We start from the raw sequence: 13,672 nt of genomic DNA, 5'->3' as shown, positions 1-13,672 counted from the left end.
TATAGCATGATGTTTCAATGTGTGAAGTTTATGTTTAAACGGTCTTCAATTTGGAGGCCAATTGAGTATGTTATGGTTCATCAAAGTTAAGGTGAAACTTAAGTTTTTTTGGTCTTTTAAGGCTAGGTGTAAAGAGACTTTGGATTTTAAGACTAAGTGTGAAAATAACATAGACTTTAGGAGACTAACCTTGGCTAAACTTACTTGTATGGCTAGAATAGCGTAACTATGGTTAGATTTCTATGAACCAACTCAGTTTTATATCCAAGATTAGGTTTGACTAACTATAGTTAGATATGTGTAACCCAAGGTTAAATATAACCAACCCTGGTTAATCACCATCTACCAAGTGTCATGAAGGATGGTGCATCTCTCTCTCTCTCTCTCTCTCTCTCTCTCTCTCTCTCTCTCTCTCTCTCTCTCTCTCTCTCTCTCTTTGAGGCATCCGTCTCTAGTATGGCTTGCTGTGTGTGTTTGTGTTATGGTTTGTTGTGTGTGATGGTATTATGGTTTTTTGAATGTGTAGGTGTCATGTGTGCACATGACTGTGTCCTTGTTGGTACATGTTTTGTGAGTGTTATTCATGTGTGATGTGTCTGTGTGTGTTATTAATAGTGTGTGTTGTGTTTGTTTGTGTGTTGTGTTACGATTTGAATGAGGAAGGGCATGAACCACAAGGCCATACAACTCTCCACTCGCAATTACAACATAGGTGGTCATTGACTAACACAAAGGGATACCCACCAAAAAAAGATCCGAGACAAACATCATTGAAACTTTTTAGAATAGATGGTGGGATGTGAAAGTGAACCAATAGATGGTAACAGTCGAGTCAAGGACACAATTAAGATTTCAAAGGGAAGGGTGGAAGTTTGGTGCTAAAGTTTTGTTATAAGGGAGTCAATGCATGAAATGCCAGTTTTGCTAGATGTAGTGAAGGCCAGGATTGGTGCTAATGGTAAGGCAAAAGCAAGGCAAGGATAGGCATGGATTGTGAGAACGTGTGGGTGGGAGGCTCTTAGAGGAGCAACAAGGTGGGAAAAAAGATGGTGAGGGGCCAAAATCGAAGGGATGAAGTTGGACATAAGGCACCGTGCCCTCTTGATAGGGAGCTAGTGTTGTATGTGGAGCCTAATGTTTTTTTAGAGATTGTTTTTGGCAGTGCTTTGGAACCAAGCGTGCTTATACTTATTTTATAAAGGGGGTAGTGGGGAGCAATGCCCCCCCTAAGATGTCATCGGGGGGTTCCAAGGGGGACTAAAATATATGAAAATTGGTGCATGAGTTGCTTATGAGTTGTGTGGTCAAAATTGTAAGATAAGGGTGTGGCTCACATAGCAGAAAAGCAGTGGATATACTGCTTGCATTTTGAATCTTCTTGTTTGCTAGATAAGAAAGACGTAGTACTAGTTGTTTCTCTGTGGATGTAGCCCACACTGGGTGAACCACATATATCATTGTCTCTTTGTATCTTCCATTCTGCATGCTTTTTGTATTGTGTATTTTATGCATTCTGTGTCTCGCAATGTTGTTCCATTATCGCGTTGCTGCTAATAGCTAGGCTAGGGGGTTGGTGGTGCAAGGTGCAGAGGTGGAGAGGGAATGAGGGAGCTAGATATTTGGGTGAGGAGCGCTAGAGGCATGTTAGTGAATGGCAAGAAGTGCATCAGTGGAACTGTGTAGTATGGTGCCCAAGGCACCATGGTTGAGGAGGAGGGGTGCATGGCAGCAGATTGTGGAGTGGCAAGCCCTTGGAGGATGCACTTGGTCAAAGGACATGGGATGATTGACGGGTGGCTAGTTGTGGCATGAGGTCTGAGCCGGTACCCTGAGCATGATGAGGGATGTTTGATGAAAGGGAAAGGCCCAAGACAGTGTTGTTAAGCGGCAAATGAGTGGTAGGTATGGGCTTTATGTGGCAGGAGCAGAGTTTGAGATGGAGACTTGCAGGGGGTGAAAGGGGGGAGAGTTTCGAGGGGGAAGAGAGAGAGAGAGAGAGAGAGAGAGAGAGAGCATGAAGGGTGGGTTAAAGAGAGGCAATAGTGTGAGAATGGAAGGGGAGTAGCGGGGAGTGAGAGAATTAAAATGGGAATGAGAAGATTGGCATGGGAATGAAAGGGGAGGGGTAGGGGGAATGTGAGAGAGATAAGGAAAAAGGAAAAGAGAGTGGAAGATGAGGGGAAAGGAGAGAGGGGGTGGGGAATAGAAGAAGGAAAGTAGAGGGGTGTAGGGGGACAAAAGTGAGTGGAGGGAGAATGGAAAAAAAGTGTGGGAGGGGGGGGAATTGGAGAGAAGGGGACAAAAAAGAGGGGGAGGGGGAAACAAAAAAGGAGAGGGGATAGAAATCGATAAAAAGAGAGGGGATGGGATGGGAAAAAAGGGTTATGATGGAAAATAAGGTGAAATAAAAGACATGAAATTTAAAGTTGGAATTAAACAAAACTTGATGGAAAATAATGAGCGAGGAGGAGATGATCACCTTCAGAGGTGATGAGGAAAAACAAAAATGATGTTGATTCTTGGGGATGGTTGTGGAAGGAGATGGGTAATTTGAAGGAGAGGATTGCTAGGGTTGTGGGCTAATGGTGGCTAGGTCATTGCAGCAGAAAGGGCTCGATGCATAAGTTGTACAAAGAGGATTGGAGTAAGGTGGTGTTTGATATGTAGAGGGAGGAGGGTCTTGCGTGGGGCTAGAGAATTCGGTAGAGGAAGGAGAATAAATGTGGGAGAAGTAGAATCAAGTGGTTGGGTGTGGAATGAGTCATAGTTTGGATATCAAGTATATTTCAAATTCCCATTTTTTGGATGGGGGTTAGGGCATTTATGACCTTTAACCTTCAGTTGCAGTAGCTTTTCATGGGTATGTTGGATTGCTCTTTTGTAAAAGCAAAAGAAGTTAAGAAGTTAAAGCTCTACACATTGATAGCGATGTCATGGCCTCATTTATTTTTTGATTGGATTTTTTATCATAAAAGATAAATTTCCTAAGCTAGCAAACCTAAGGTTGCAGCTAGGGTTATTATTTTTTACTATAGTTGGAAATTATTTTAGGTGTCCTAACCCTTGAGTGGTATGATAGTGATGGTTTATTTGAGTTTTGTTCTTGTCACACATGCTTGCGCGTGTCTACTTTTACTTAAGATGCTAGTCTCCCTAGCAATGGTGCTAAAATGTTACCACTTCTCTACGTTAATTGGAAGGTTTTGACGCTCTTTGTCACCTGCAAATGTAATGGTTTTTCCGTTGTGGTATATTTCTAGCTTAGGACCATAAGTTGTGGTCTGATAAGAGATAGTAGACTCAAGTCTAAAAGACTCATTCATCGACTTGGTTAGGGTAATGAAGGATTTCAACTCCATTTTTGGAGTTTAAGATTCAAAAGGAGTTTTAAGGTTCCAAAAGGAGATTCCACGGTTAGAAGGAGGTTCTAGGGATAAGAAGGAAGTTTCAAGGTTTAGGATAAGGTACATGGTGGAGAACTCATCTCCCTCATATATGTTGGAGGATAAGGGTTGAGAAAATAGCCTAGAGGCATAGGGGTTCTGTGGAAGGGTAGGAGTGGGAGAGAAGGAATGTGTAAGAGCAAAGGGGTTTGGGGAGAGAAAGAAGAAGAAGTGAGGAGGAGAGTGGAGAAGAGGAGTTGCAAGGTTGGAGAAGGGGGGACTGCAAGACAAGGATAGGACATGCTATTGGATAGATTCAGTTTCAGTTCATCAAATGGAACAAAAATTATTCATCTATCCATCTCTCATTAAATGAGAGTGGATTCTAAGTGTTAAATGGTGAAACAAATGACTTCAAAGTGTTCAAAGTCACACCATATCTATGCAATTCTATTGCTGAAATAATGAAAAAACAAAAGTCTATCAACTTCAGTTCATCAAACGGAGCAAAAACTATTCATCTATCAATCTCTCATTAAAAGTCTAGGATTATAATACTTATCTATTCTTCCCGGATATGCAACTAATGAGAGAAAATTATGGAAAGCATGACTTATCACAAGAGATAATTTTCTTTGCCACTATTGAGGAGAATCAAATCTCCAAGGAAATACAATGCAAACCCAAGTAGCACATGTAGGAGAATCCTTTGCCTCAACCCCATTTATCTTACAAACTTTCTAATAGTGAAGACATGACTAGAAAGCACCTTCCAATTGGGCTTGAAGAGAAAAGAAGTATTTGACTACATTGGACAAGAAAAAAGGGAAAGTCTTCTTCTCATACTTTCGATACTCTTTGGTAGAAGAAATTTGGACGTGTTAAAATCCCAAAGAGGCAGAAAATTCAAAGTGCAATGAATGTGATGATTAAAAAAGTGTAATTAAGAGGCACCTAGTCCACAAGAAAGGAAATCATATAAGAAGCGGAAGTATCATTATGGACTTGTTTGGCATGTAAGACAAAAATATGCATTTTGAAGGAGGAAACTATTTTGCAGCTAGATAAAACACACATTTCATTAATTTAGGACTTCTATGCCTATATTTGGACTAATCCTAAAAATCCTTCCCAAAGGGAAAGTTTACTTTATGAAAACATCATTCAAGAATCAAAAGTTTACTTTTTGGCATTGTCATTTCCACATAATAAATTTCATAATATCTCTCCATAATCACTAAGGGAGAACTGCGGTCTCAAAAGGGCCTTCAATTAGTGTTTCCTAATTTTAAGGATATTAGGGAGGGATTTGAGGTGTACCAATGAGAGTGCTCCAAGGCATGGGACCATTGTATGTTGAGGTGGAGGGTGGGAAGGCATGAAAAGAGCTCTTATTGGTTGTTCCCCTTATAGCAAGGACCACCCAAACCATCCTCCCCCCCCACCCCTTAACCCATGCTTAACCCTCCTCCCATGTTCACCTTCCCCACATTAGCCCCAAATGGCATTCAAGAGGAGGTGGGCCCTCTTGGGTGAGTTTTGATTCCCCTTTCTCTCTCTAGGTGGTTTACTTTATGAAAATATCATTCCCAAATCAAAAGGTTACTTTTTGACACTATCCTTTCTCAATAAACATTATATTTACTCACACTATTATTTTGAACTAATAATGCAAAAACTAGGAAACCTAATGCATACATTACTCTATATTGCAAAAATTCTAGTGTAAATATTTATTTTAAAGAAATTCAATCCTCTTTTAAAAACCAACTTTTCCTTAACTTATTAATATTTTAAATATACCAAAACCATGAAAATATTATATTATATTTATTTATTTATATTTATATAGTTAAGGTCCATGCATGAGATTAAGTTACATGAGAGTCTTCTAAAATCTCCAAGACTTAATAACGATCTTAGTAAACACCTTTTAGAGTTTTGGAACTCTAAAATCTCCAACACTTAGAAATGGTGCTAATAAATACCTTTCAAAGTTTCAAAAAGCCACAATGGTATATATCAAAGAAACTTTATAATGGTGCCAATAAACACATTACCATAGTTACAAAGGTTTTTTAAGATGTGTTTGCGCTTAGTGGAGCACACACCTTCAAATGGTGCATCTTGTGATGGAGGGTGAAAGAGAGGGGAAGAAGGAAAAGGGAGGGGAGGGAGGAGAGATATGGAGTGGAGGGAGAAAGAGAGGGAAAGAGAGGGGGAAGCCCTGTGGAAGGAAAGAAGGTAAGGGAAGAGCAAGGGGAGAAGAGAGAGAGAGAGAGAGAGAGAGAGAGAGAGAGGACCGGGGGGGCGGGGGTCCCCCCCCTTCCCTCCCCCCCCTTCCTCCTGCCTCCCCCCCCCGCTTCCCTTCCTTCCCCCCTCCCCTCCCTTGCCTTCCCCCTTCTCTCCCTCCCTTCTTACTTTCCTTGCCAATTGGGCCACACTTCCTTCTGTTCCCCTCTCCTTCATTCCATTAATTCCCTTTTTTGCATACCCTCCCCAAGGTAAAATCTTAAGGGTAAATATTTGTCCACAGGAGAATTTAGGATCTTTTCCAAACTGGTGTGGCTAATATTTCACTCTTTGATTAATTTGCCCAAAAATTAACATAACTTCCTTGTATGAGCTCTAAATTTAGCCCTCCAAGTACTGAACCCGATCGGCATAAGCCATTTAGATTCATCTATATGGTTAGAATCTTCCAATTCTAGCTTATCAAAAACCTTTGAATGAACTTTAATTATACTTAAACCCATTGAAGCCTTAAAAATAGTAGCTTGGCTAATATTTGTAACTCTACCCTAGGAAAGATTTGCCCAATAACCTATACTCCCATAATCATGTATCCCTCTTAGAGATTACCCTTACCCTCCCACAACCATGTGAAAATTTAATTTTCCAAAATAAGGAAATCAATAAATCCTTGCATGGACACAAATCATAGTCGATCTTCCTTTCCAACCCCTTTTGTGGATTATATAAGGCATGGTCATGAAACTTTACAAATACCTTTACCATGCTAATTCCTATAGACTAAATTCTACACCGTATGCCATAAACCCTATATCCCCCCCTCCCCCCTCCCTTCGTCCTCCCCTCCCTCCCCCTCCCTTACTTTTTGCCTTCCCTCCCACTCCTCTCCTTACTTTCTTTCCCTAAACCCTATCCTTAAACCCTGATCCCTATAGCTTAATCCATATAGCCTAAACCCTAATCCTATAACCTAAATCCTAATCCATATAACTTATACCCTAAACCATATACCCTATACCCTATATCCTAAACCCTAATCTCTATACCCTATACCCTATATCCTAAACCCTATTCTCTATAGCCTATACCCTATACCCTGTACCCTAAACCCTAATCCCTATACCCTATACTCTAAATCCTATACCATAAACACAACCTAATCCCTATACCACAAACCCTAAACCATATACTACATACCCTAAACCCTAATCCCTATACCCTTAACCCTATACCCTAAATCCAAAACCCTAGATCCTATACCCTTTACCCTAATCCCTATGACCTAAACCCTATACCCTATACCCTAAATCATATGCTCTAAATCATAAACCCTATACCCTAAATCTTAATCCCTATATATTATACCCTAAACCCTAATCTCTATGGCCTAAACTGTAAACCCTATACCCTAAACCACATGCAAAAATGTTTAAAAAAAGTATCTGAGTGTGTTATTCAAATGCGCTCATACCTAATAGACATGATACTTTGTAAACGTTTCAATACAACCTATGTTGAGGTGTGTGCAAAGTATTATGCCCATCGGATATGCTTTGGATGGTCAAACTCACTACCAAGCCCATTTTTCACCAAGTGTTGCACACAACCGCCAAAAAACACGCTCTAATGTGTGTTATTCAAGTGCACACATACCCGATGGGCATGATACTTTGAACATGCATCAAAAGCCATGTGTAACTTATCATGCCCATTGGATATGGTCTAGATGATCAAACTCACCACAAACCCCATTTTTCACCAATTGTTATGCACAACCGCCAAAAAACATGCTCTAAGCTATTTTATTCGAGAGTGCACATACTTGATCGGAAGGATACTTTGCACATGCATTGATCCAACCTATGTCGAACCATGTGCAATGTATCATGCCCATCGAATAATGATGGTCAAATTCACCACAAACCCTGTTTCTCACCAAGTGTTATGCACAACTGCCAAAAAATAGTATGTGAGGTGTGTCATTCGAATGCGCTCATATCCTATTGGCATGATACTTTGCACACATGTCAATCCAACCTATGTTGAGGTGTGTGAAAAATATCCTTCTCATCATATATTCTTTGGTGGTCAAACTTGCCACACAAACACCATTTCTCACCAAGTTATGCACAACTGCCAAAAAAGAGTATCTAGAGTGTGTTATTAGAATGCACTAATACCCAATGGGAACGATGATTTTTACACATGTGAATATAACCTCTTTTGAGGAATGTGCAAAATATCCTGCCCATCAGATATGCTTTGGATGGTCAAACTCGCCACAAACCCCATTTTTCACCAAGTGTTATGCAAAACCGTGAAAGAATAGTGTCTAAGGTGTGTTATTCGAATGAGCTCATATACAATGGGCACATAAATTTTAATGCATGTCAATCCAACCTCTGTTGAAGTGTATGAAACCTATAGCACCCATCGGATATGATTTGGATAGTCAAAGTCGCCACAAACCCCATTTTTCATCGTGTTATGCATAACTACTAAAAAATAGCATTTGAGGTGTGCTACTTGAATGCACACATACTTGATGGACATGATACTTTGCGCTCATGTCAATACAACCAATGTTGATGCCTGTGCAAAGTATCACGCCTATCAGATATGCTTTGGATGGTCAAACTTGCCACAAACCCCATTTTTCACTAAGTGTTATGCACCACCACCAAAAAACACACTCTGAAATGTGTCATTCAAACATGCACATACTCAATGGGCAGGATCCTTAAAAAACACACTCTGAAATGTGTCATTCAAACATGCACATACTCAATGGGCAGGATCCTTTGCACATGCATCAATACAACCTATGTTGAGCCGTGTGCAAAGTATAATTTCCAATGGATATGCTCTGGATGGTCAAAGTCACCACAAACCCCATTTTTCACCGTCTTATGCACAACCACCAAAAAATAGCATCTGAGGTGTGTCATGCAAATGCACTCATAACCAATGGACACAATACTATACAAACATGTGAATCCAACCTATGTTGAGTTTTTGGTGCGATGGCAAACCAGCAACTCCAAGTACCTCTAGGAGCATGGTACAACAGTAAGCTATTTCCTTTGTCAATCTCTCTCTTTGAATTTTTAGAAGTTTTAGATGAACCGAACTATGCTTTTGCAAAATGGTGTGTTTATGAGAATGATGTAGACTAGCATGTAACTTTTGCAAGTTTTTTGTGGGTACGAGAAACCATTAACAGGATCTCACTCTTTAAGAAGCTTTCTTTATCAAAATATCGAAGAGCAAAGTACAAGAGTGAGATCTTTGCTTTTCCAATCTTTCTTTTTGAGATTTCGAAAGTGAGAGTGTTAGGTTGGATAATATTCTTTCAGTTTTTTATGAACAAGAGTGTATTTATAAAGATGCTACAGTCTAGAATATAACTTTTGAAAGTTTATCGTGTGGATGACAATACAATAGCTGGTCCTTGTTCTACGGGAAGCTGTGTTGATCATAATATTAAAGAGCATGGTAATAGAATGATCTCATTGCTTTGTCAATCTCTCTCTTTGGTAGTACTAGAATGATCTCATTGCATTGTCAATCTCTCTCTTTAGTAATGTTCTTAAAGTTTTGAATAAGAAGATCATGTTTATATAAGCTCTCTTGTATCCTTGAACTTCTCCTTTCCTTACCCTCCTCCCACCTCCTTCATTTTCTTCCCTCTTGCCCTTGCCTGTGTTCACTATGACCTCACTTTTCCCTCTTCCACTATCCTATGTCCTCTCCATCATCAACTTTGCCTTTTCACAAACTAGCTTTAGCTTTGCATGGTTATGTCACAGGTTTATCATCTCTACCCTTGACCAGTCCTTTGACAAATCATGTCACAACGCCCGTTCCATTATTAGCAGTAGCTAAAATGCACCCGTCGCATCAGTCATGCCCCTTACTATGTGCTATTCCTAGAGCTTGCCTTCTCTTGGCCAAACACTTTTAATCTTCTAGGTCAACATCTCTCTAGCTACATCTTGTCTTAAAGATCTTGGACCAAGAATCAAACTGGTAGATATGCCACCTTCTTTAACTCACAAGGAAGGAAGATATGCATCATATGAGTTACTTTGGTGGCTAAAAATATTTTTTAATTTGGGATGACGATGGAGATGCAAGTTCAAATTCAAGCGCTTCACTCTCTTTCACTAACGAATATTTAGTTAATAATTAGTAAGGTAAAAGACAAGCAAAAGCGGTACGGTTTTAAAATTGAGAGCAAGGTGCTCTCTTCCTTAAAAATTGAGAGAACAGTCCTTTGATGGGAGAGGTAGTACCAAGATGGGTTTTTTAAACCAACTTTGGCATCATTTTCCATCACCCTAGCTATATCAGGAGACCCTTGCCTCCCAAATAGAGATTTCCCACCAAGGTTGATTTTAAGACCGACCTTGATCCATTACAAAGGCTTTGCTTTACACTAATATACTTATAACATATCAAATGTAACATAACTCTTGAATTACTTTTTTAAAGTCATGATCAAAGCCTTTGGTATTTTAACTTTTTAAATGCTTTATGATAGGTGACTTACCTAGTGTTGGAATTTAACCCAAATTTGGAGTTTACAACATGTGACAAAAGATCAATTTCAAAACTAAGCCTTTAAAACATTTTCTTAATAAAACAAATTAACGAGATTTGAAGAAGGATACTATACGTCATTCCCAAATTAATGAAATAGGAGATACATTGTCCAAAATAACAAAACCAAAGAGCCAATATATTTGAAAAAAAGATGTTCCAAAAATCAATGACATCGATGTGCTTGAGCCAAGAGAAGATGGACAATAAAGATGAGAGGAACATCGAGAGAGAATGTTAGGTCTCTCCCCATTTTATTTTCCCAAAATCTTGGAATTCTATCAATATTACTAATATGGTGTTCCTGCGATTGAAGTTGGATTTTTGTATGTTTACCATACACATGAGGATATTCATCAGACTCAAGAGAGCTAATATGCAAGGATGTGGACACAATAGATGACTCATTTTGATATGATATGTGGGAGGCTATTTGATCATAGTAAAGCTATATTCAAGCTTACAAGCCATTCAAACAAAGCCTTTAAATTATCATTCTCTAGCATTCTTGCTCTGATAGGAAGCAACATGCTCATAGAGTTTTTTGAAAAGTTGGTCAAACAATGTTTTAGCATTCAATTTAATATTATCAACTTCAATTCAATATTATTAAATACTAGTCAAATAATTCTTTAGCATTAGATCCGATATTAGTAAATTGAAATAATTTCCTACGACGAGGGTGAGATAAATTTGGCCTCAGAGAGTGATGTAGATTAAGGAGGTCAATGAGGGCTCTAGATTGAAGCTATTAATCTCTCTTTTCTGTCATATAGAGTATGAGTTTGGAAACCTTCTTGGAATTCCTTGTAATTGGTCTTGAGGCCTTTAATGCCCCACGAGGGAATTTTTATACTCATGCCTTAGAGCATTATATGCTCATGCCCCTTCAAGGGAACTTCGTACTCATATCTTGGGCTTGATGTTCCAAGCATGTGGCATGTCAGGATCTATGAAAGCAAGAAAAGTCATGATGCATACTAATGCCTCTTCCACAAGCCATCCCTCTCCCATGCTTGCTTTGGATCTTGCTTTTTACCTTATAAATCTCTTCAAAGTTTTCATAAATAGTTCAAGAAACAACTTCCAATGCCTATGAGCAGTTCCTGTAATGCGGAGACCTCCTCACCTACGTGTACAAGCAAGATTGTGTTAACATTTGTTAGCTAGTGCTACTTCCACACTTCACTACCATAGCATATGCCATGTCTTCCAGGCTTAACTATTTGTCAATACGTGTCGTACATCTCTCAATTTTATTGCACAATTTATACTAGTCAACTTAAAGAGTGCATGTGTAACAACACTCTACATGTGTTTGTTGTGTTTGTGTGAGAAAGAGAGAGAGAGAGAGAGACACACACACAGATTATAGCGTATGGATAATAGACTAACCATAGCAAACGTATATAACTACGACTTTTCGAGACTTTGATTTCATCTTTCAGAGTGCACATGTACGAAGACATTAGAAGATTTATGACCATTCAAGTAGTGCATGCTTAGTAGTGCATGCATACTACAATACCCAATCCCCGATCGGTCTGCAAATCCTTCTTGCAGAATTTAGCAAACCAACGTTTTCACTATCGTTTAAGACGAGACATAGCGCAAATGGCTCTTCCCGAAAGATAAGCTGTACATGGGTTGTGTGTGACTTCTCTGTACAGTAAGCAAGTTCTTATGGTACACGATCTTTGCCATTATAGAAATTAGCAAAAACTTTCCTCTAGAAAGCTAGAGAATCTACTTTCCTCGCCCAAAGCACTCGCCAGGAGTGATATTTCCAATGATGGATCCCAAACGATGGGGGCAGGCACAGTCTTGGATTGCTGAGAAGACATACGATTTGATGCCCTCGACTGGTCGAAGTGCTGTTGCAGTGCTCTCCTTCCCTCGCAGGTTAAGAGCCTACAGACAAAATGCGACTAAGATGAATTGCTACCAGCGACATAAGCCAAGTGAGACGAACTCTAGGTATAATGCAGGAAATAATTGTCGCCAAAAGAAGTTAAATCTTTGCAAGAGAGATTCATAGAATACCCAGAACATCGTAATTGCAGATCGAGATAGTGAGGGGAGAGCCAGTGTGGCGAGGCCTCCGCATTTTTGTAGTATACAATCGTTGCTTCGTCAACCTGTACGTCCACAATAACATTCTACAGAGTGAGAGAATGTTCAGACGGAGAAGGGTCAGAAATCTATTAAAGGAAAGCAAAACCATTGGCACATTCGGCCTCTCGAAACAAGAAACTATTGGCACAGTCTGCCTCTCGAAACAGTAGGAACAGGCAGTGCTGCTCAACATTACCACATACGAGAGAGAGAGAGAGAGAGACCTGCTGCATCCTTCTCGAGGGAGCAAACGCAGGGTCGTGAAAATGCTGTGAGGCTGCAGGGAGGGGCTGCACTAGGCCGTTGGAGAAGGAGGTGTCGAAGCGTGCTGTGTAGACAAAAGGTGGAGCACCCTGGGAAGAGAAGACTGGCGAGTAACTGCTGGAGGGAAAGCGGGCAAGCAGAGCCATGGGGAAATGTTTTAGTCTGTTGGAAGAGGAAGGTGACTCAAACGTATATATATGCAGCTGGCTGCAAACACAATGCAATGCAAAAGCTGAGATGCATATCGAAAGAATCAAGACATGTGGCTGTGAGGAAGGTGGTGGGCGATACTTCCTCTGCACACTCCACACAATCTACCTAAGACTTGGCAAGATTGGATAAAGTGGCGTACAGACACCTGTCCCTATCTGCTTCTATCTTCTATCTTCTATCTTTTATCTGGAGAAGCCAACCTGCCACTTATCGAGGAGATGGGAGGGTTGAATGCAAGGAACGTCATGCCATCACCATGAATGAATCGCGCCATCACGCCATGGCTCCCGTCTCCTCCTCCAGCCTCCATCGCGCCACAGGCTCCTGTCTCCTCCTCCATCCTCCATCGCACCACCTCCTCGAAGGTGATCGGGGGGCAAAAGAGTGCGCCACCTCCTCCTGCTGAGCTCTGCAGCTACTGGATTGGGAGAAGGTGATCGGGGGGTAGAAGAGCGACGTAGTAGCAGAGGAAGGTGATGAAGAAGACATGATCACCAGCTCTAGCTCCAGCGTGATCACCAGCTCCAGCTCCATCGCGCCACAAGCTCCCGTCTCCTCACCCAGCCTCCATCGCATGCCACCTCCTCTTGCTGAGCAGCTGGATCCTCGCCACCTCCAGCTCCAGCTCCAGCCGTCGTTGAGGGGGTGTCCTAGCTGGAGAAATTTTAGGTGATAGACATCCTGAAACTATCTATCGCTCTCTCTCTTATTTGTAAGCTTGAACTTATCCTCATCTAGCCAAGACCGTTGACAAAGCTATTGCAGCTTGCTCTGCTGTTCAAGCTTGGGTTGCTTCGTCACCTCCAGATGGTTGTATCAAGTACTACCAACTTCTATATCTA

At 40.6% G+C, this 13,672-nt stretch overlaps 1 protein-coding gene across 1 annotated transcript; it reads right to left on the bottom strand.

Moving 5' to 3' along the window:
* Positions 1-11,897: 11,897 nt before the first annotated feature.
* On the bottom strand, positions 11,898-12,766 carry LOC147901749 (uncharacterized). The gene is made up of 3 exons (XM_087374329.1): positions 12,578-12,766; positions 12,282-12,376; positions 11,898-12,149 (listed from the first exon to the last, which is right to left on the bottom strand). Exons 1-3 carry the CDS (start codon positions 12,761-12,763, stop codon positions 11,951-11,953), a joined length of 480 nt encoding a protein of 159 aa, XP_087230455.1. The 5' UTR covers positions 12,764-12,766; the 3' UTR covers positions 11,898-11,950.
* Between the last annotated feature and the right edge of the window lie 906 nt (positions 12,767-13,672).

Source organism: Dipteris shenzhenensis, chromosome 5 (genome assembly GCF_047967505.1).
Source record: "Dipteris shenzhenensis isolate YYH24624 ecotype China chromosome 5, Dip_SZ_1.0, whole genome shotgun sequence".
Lineage (NCBI taxonomy): Eukaryota > Viridiplantae > Streptophyta > Polypodiopsida > Gleicheniales > Dipteridaceae > Dipteris > Dipteris shenzhenensis.
This window is presented reverse-complemented; position numbering and strand designations above follow the sequence as displayed.

Bases quoted from the DNA above. Each gene is read 5' to 3' on its own strand.
- LOC147901749 (XM_087374329.1), bottom strand. From the start codon at position 12,763: ATGGCTCTGCTTGCCCGCTTTCCCTCCAGCAGTTACTCGCCAGTCTTC. The intron at 12,377-12,577 runs GTCTCTCTCTCT...GTGGACGTACAG, and splicing joins CCTCGAGAAGGATGCAGCAG to GTTGACGAAGCAACGATTGT. The intron at 12,150-12,281 runs GTATTCTATGAA...TTTTGTCTGTAG, and splicing joins CTGCAATTACGATGTTCTGG to GCTCTTAACCTGCGAGGGAA.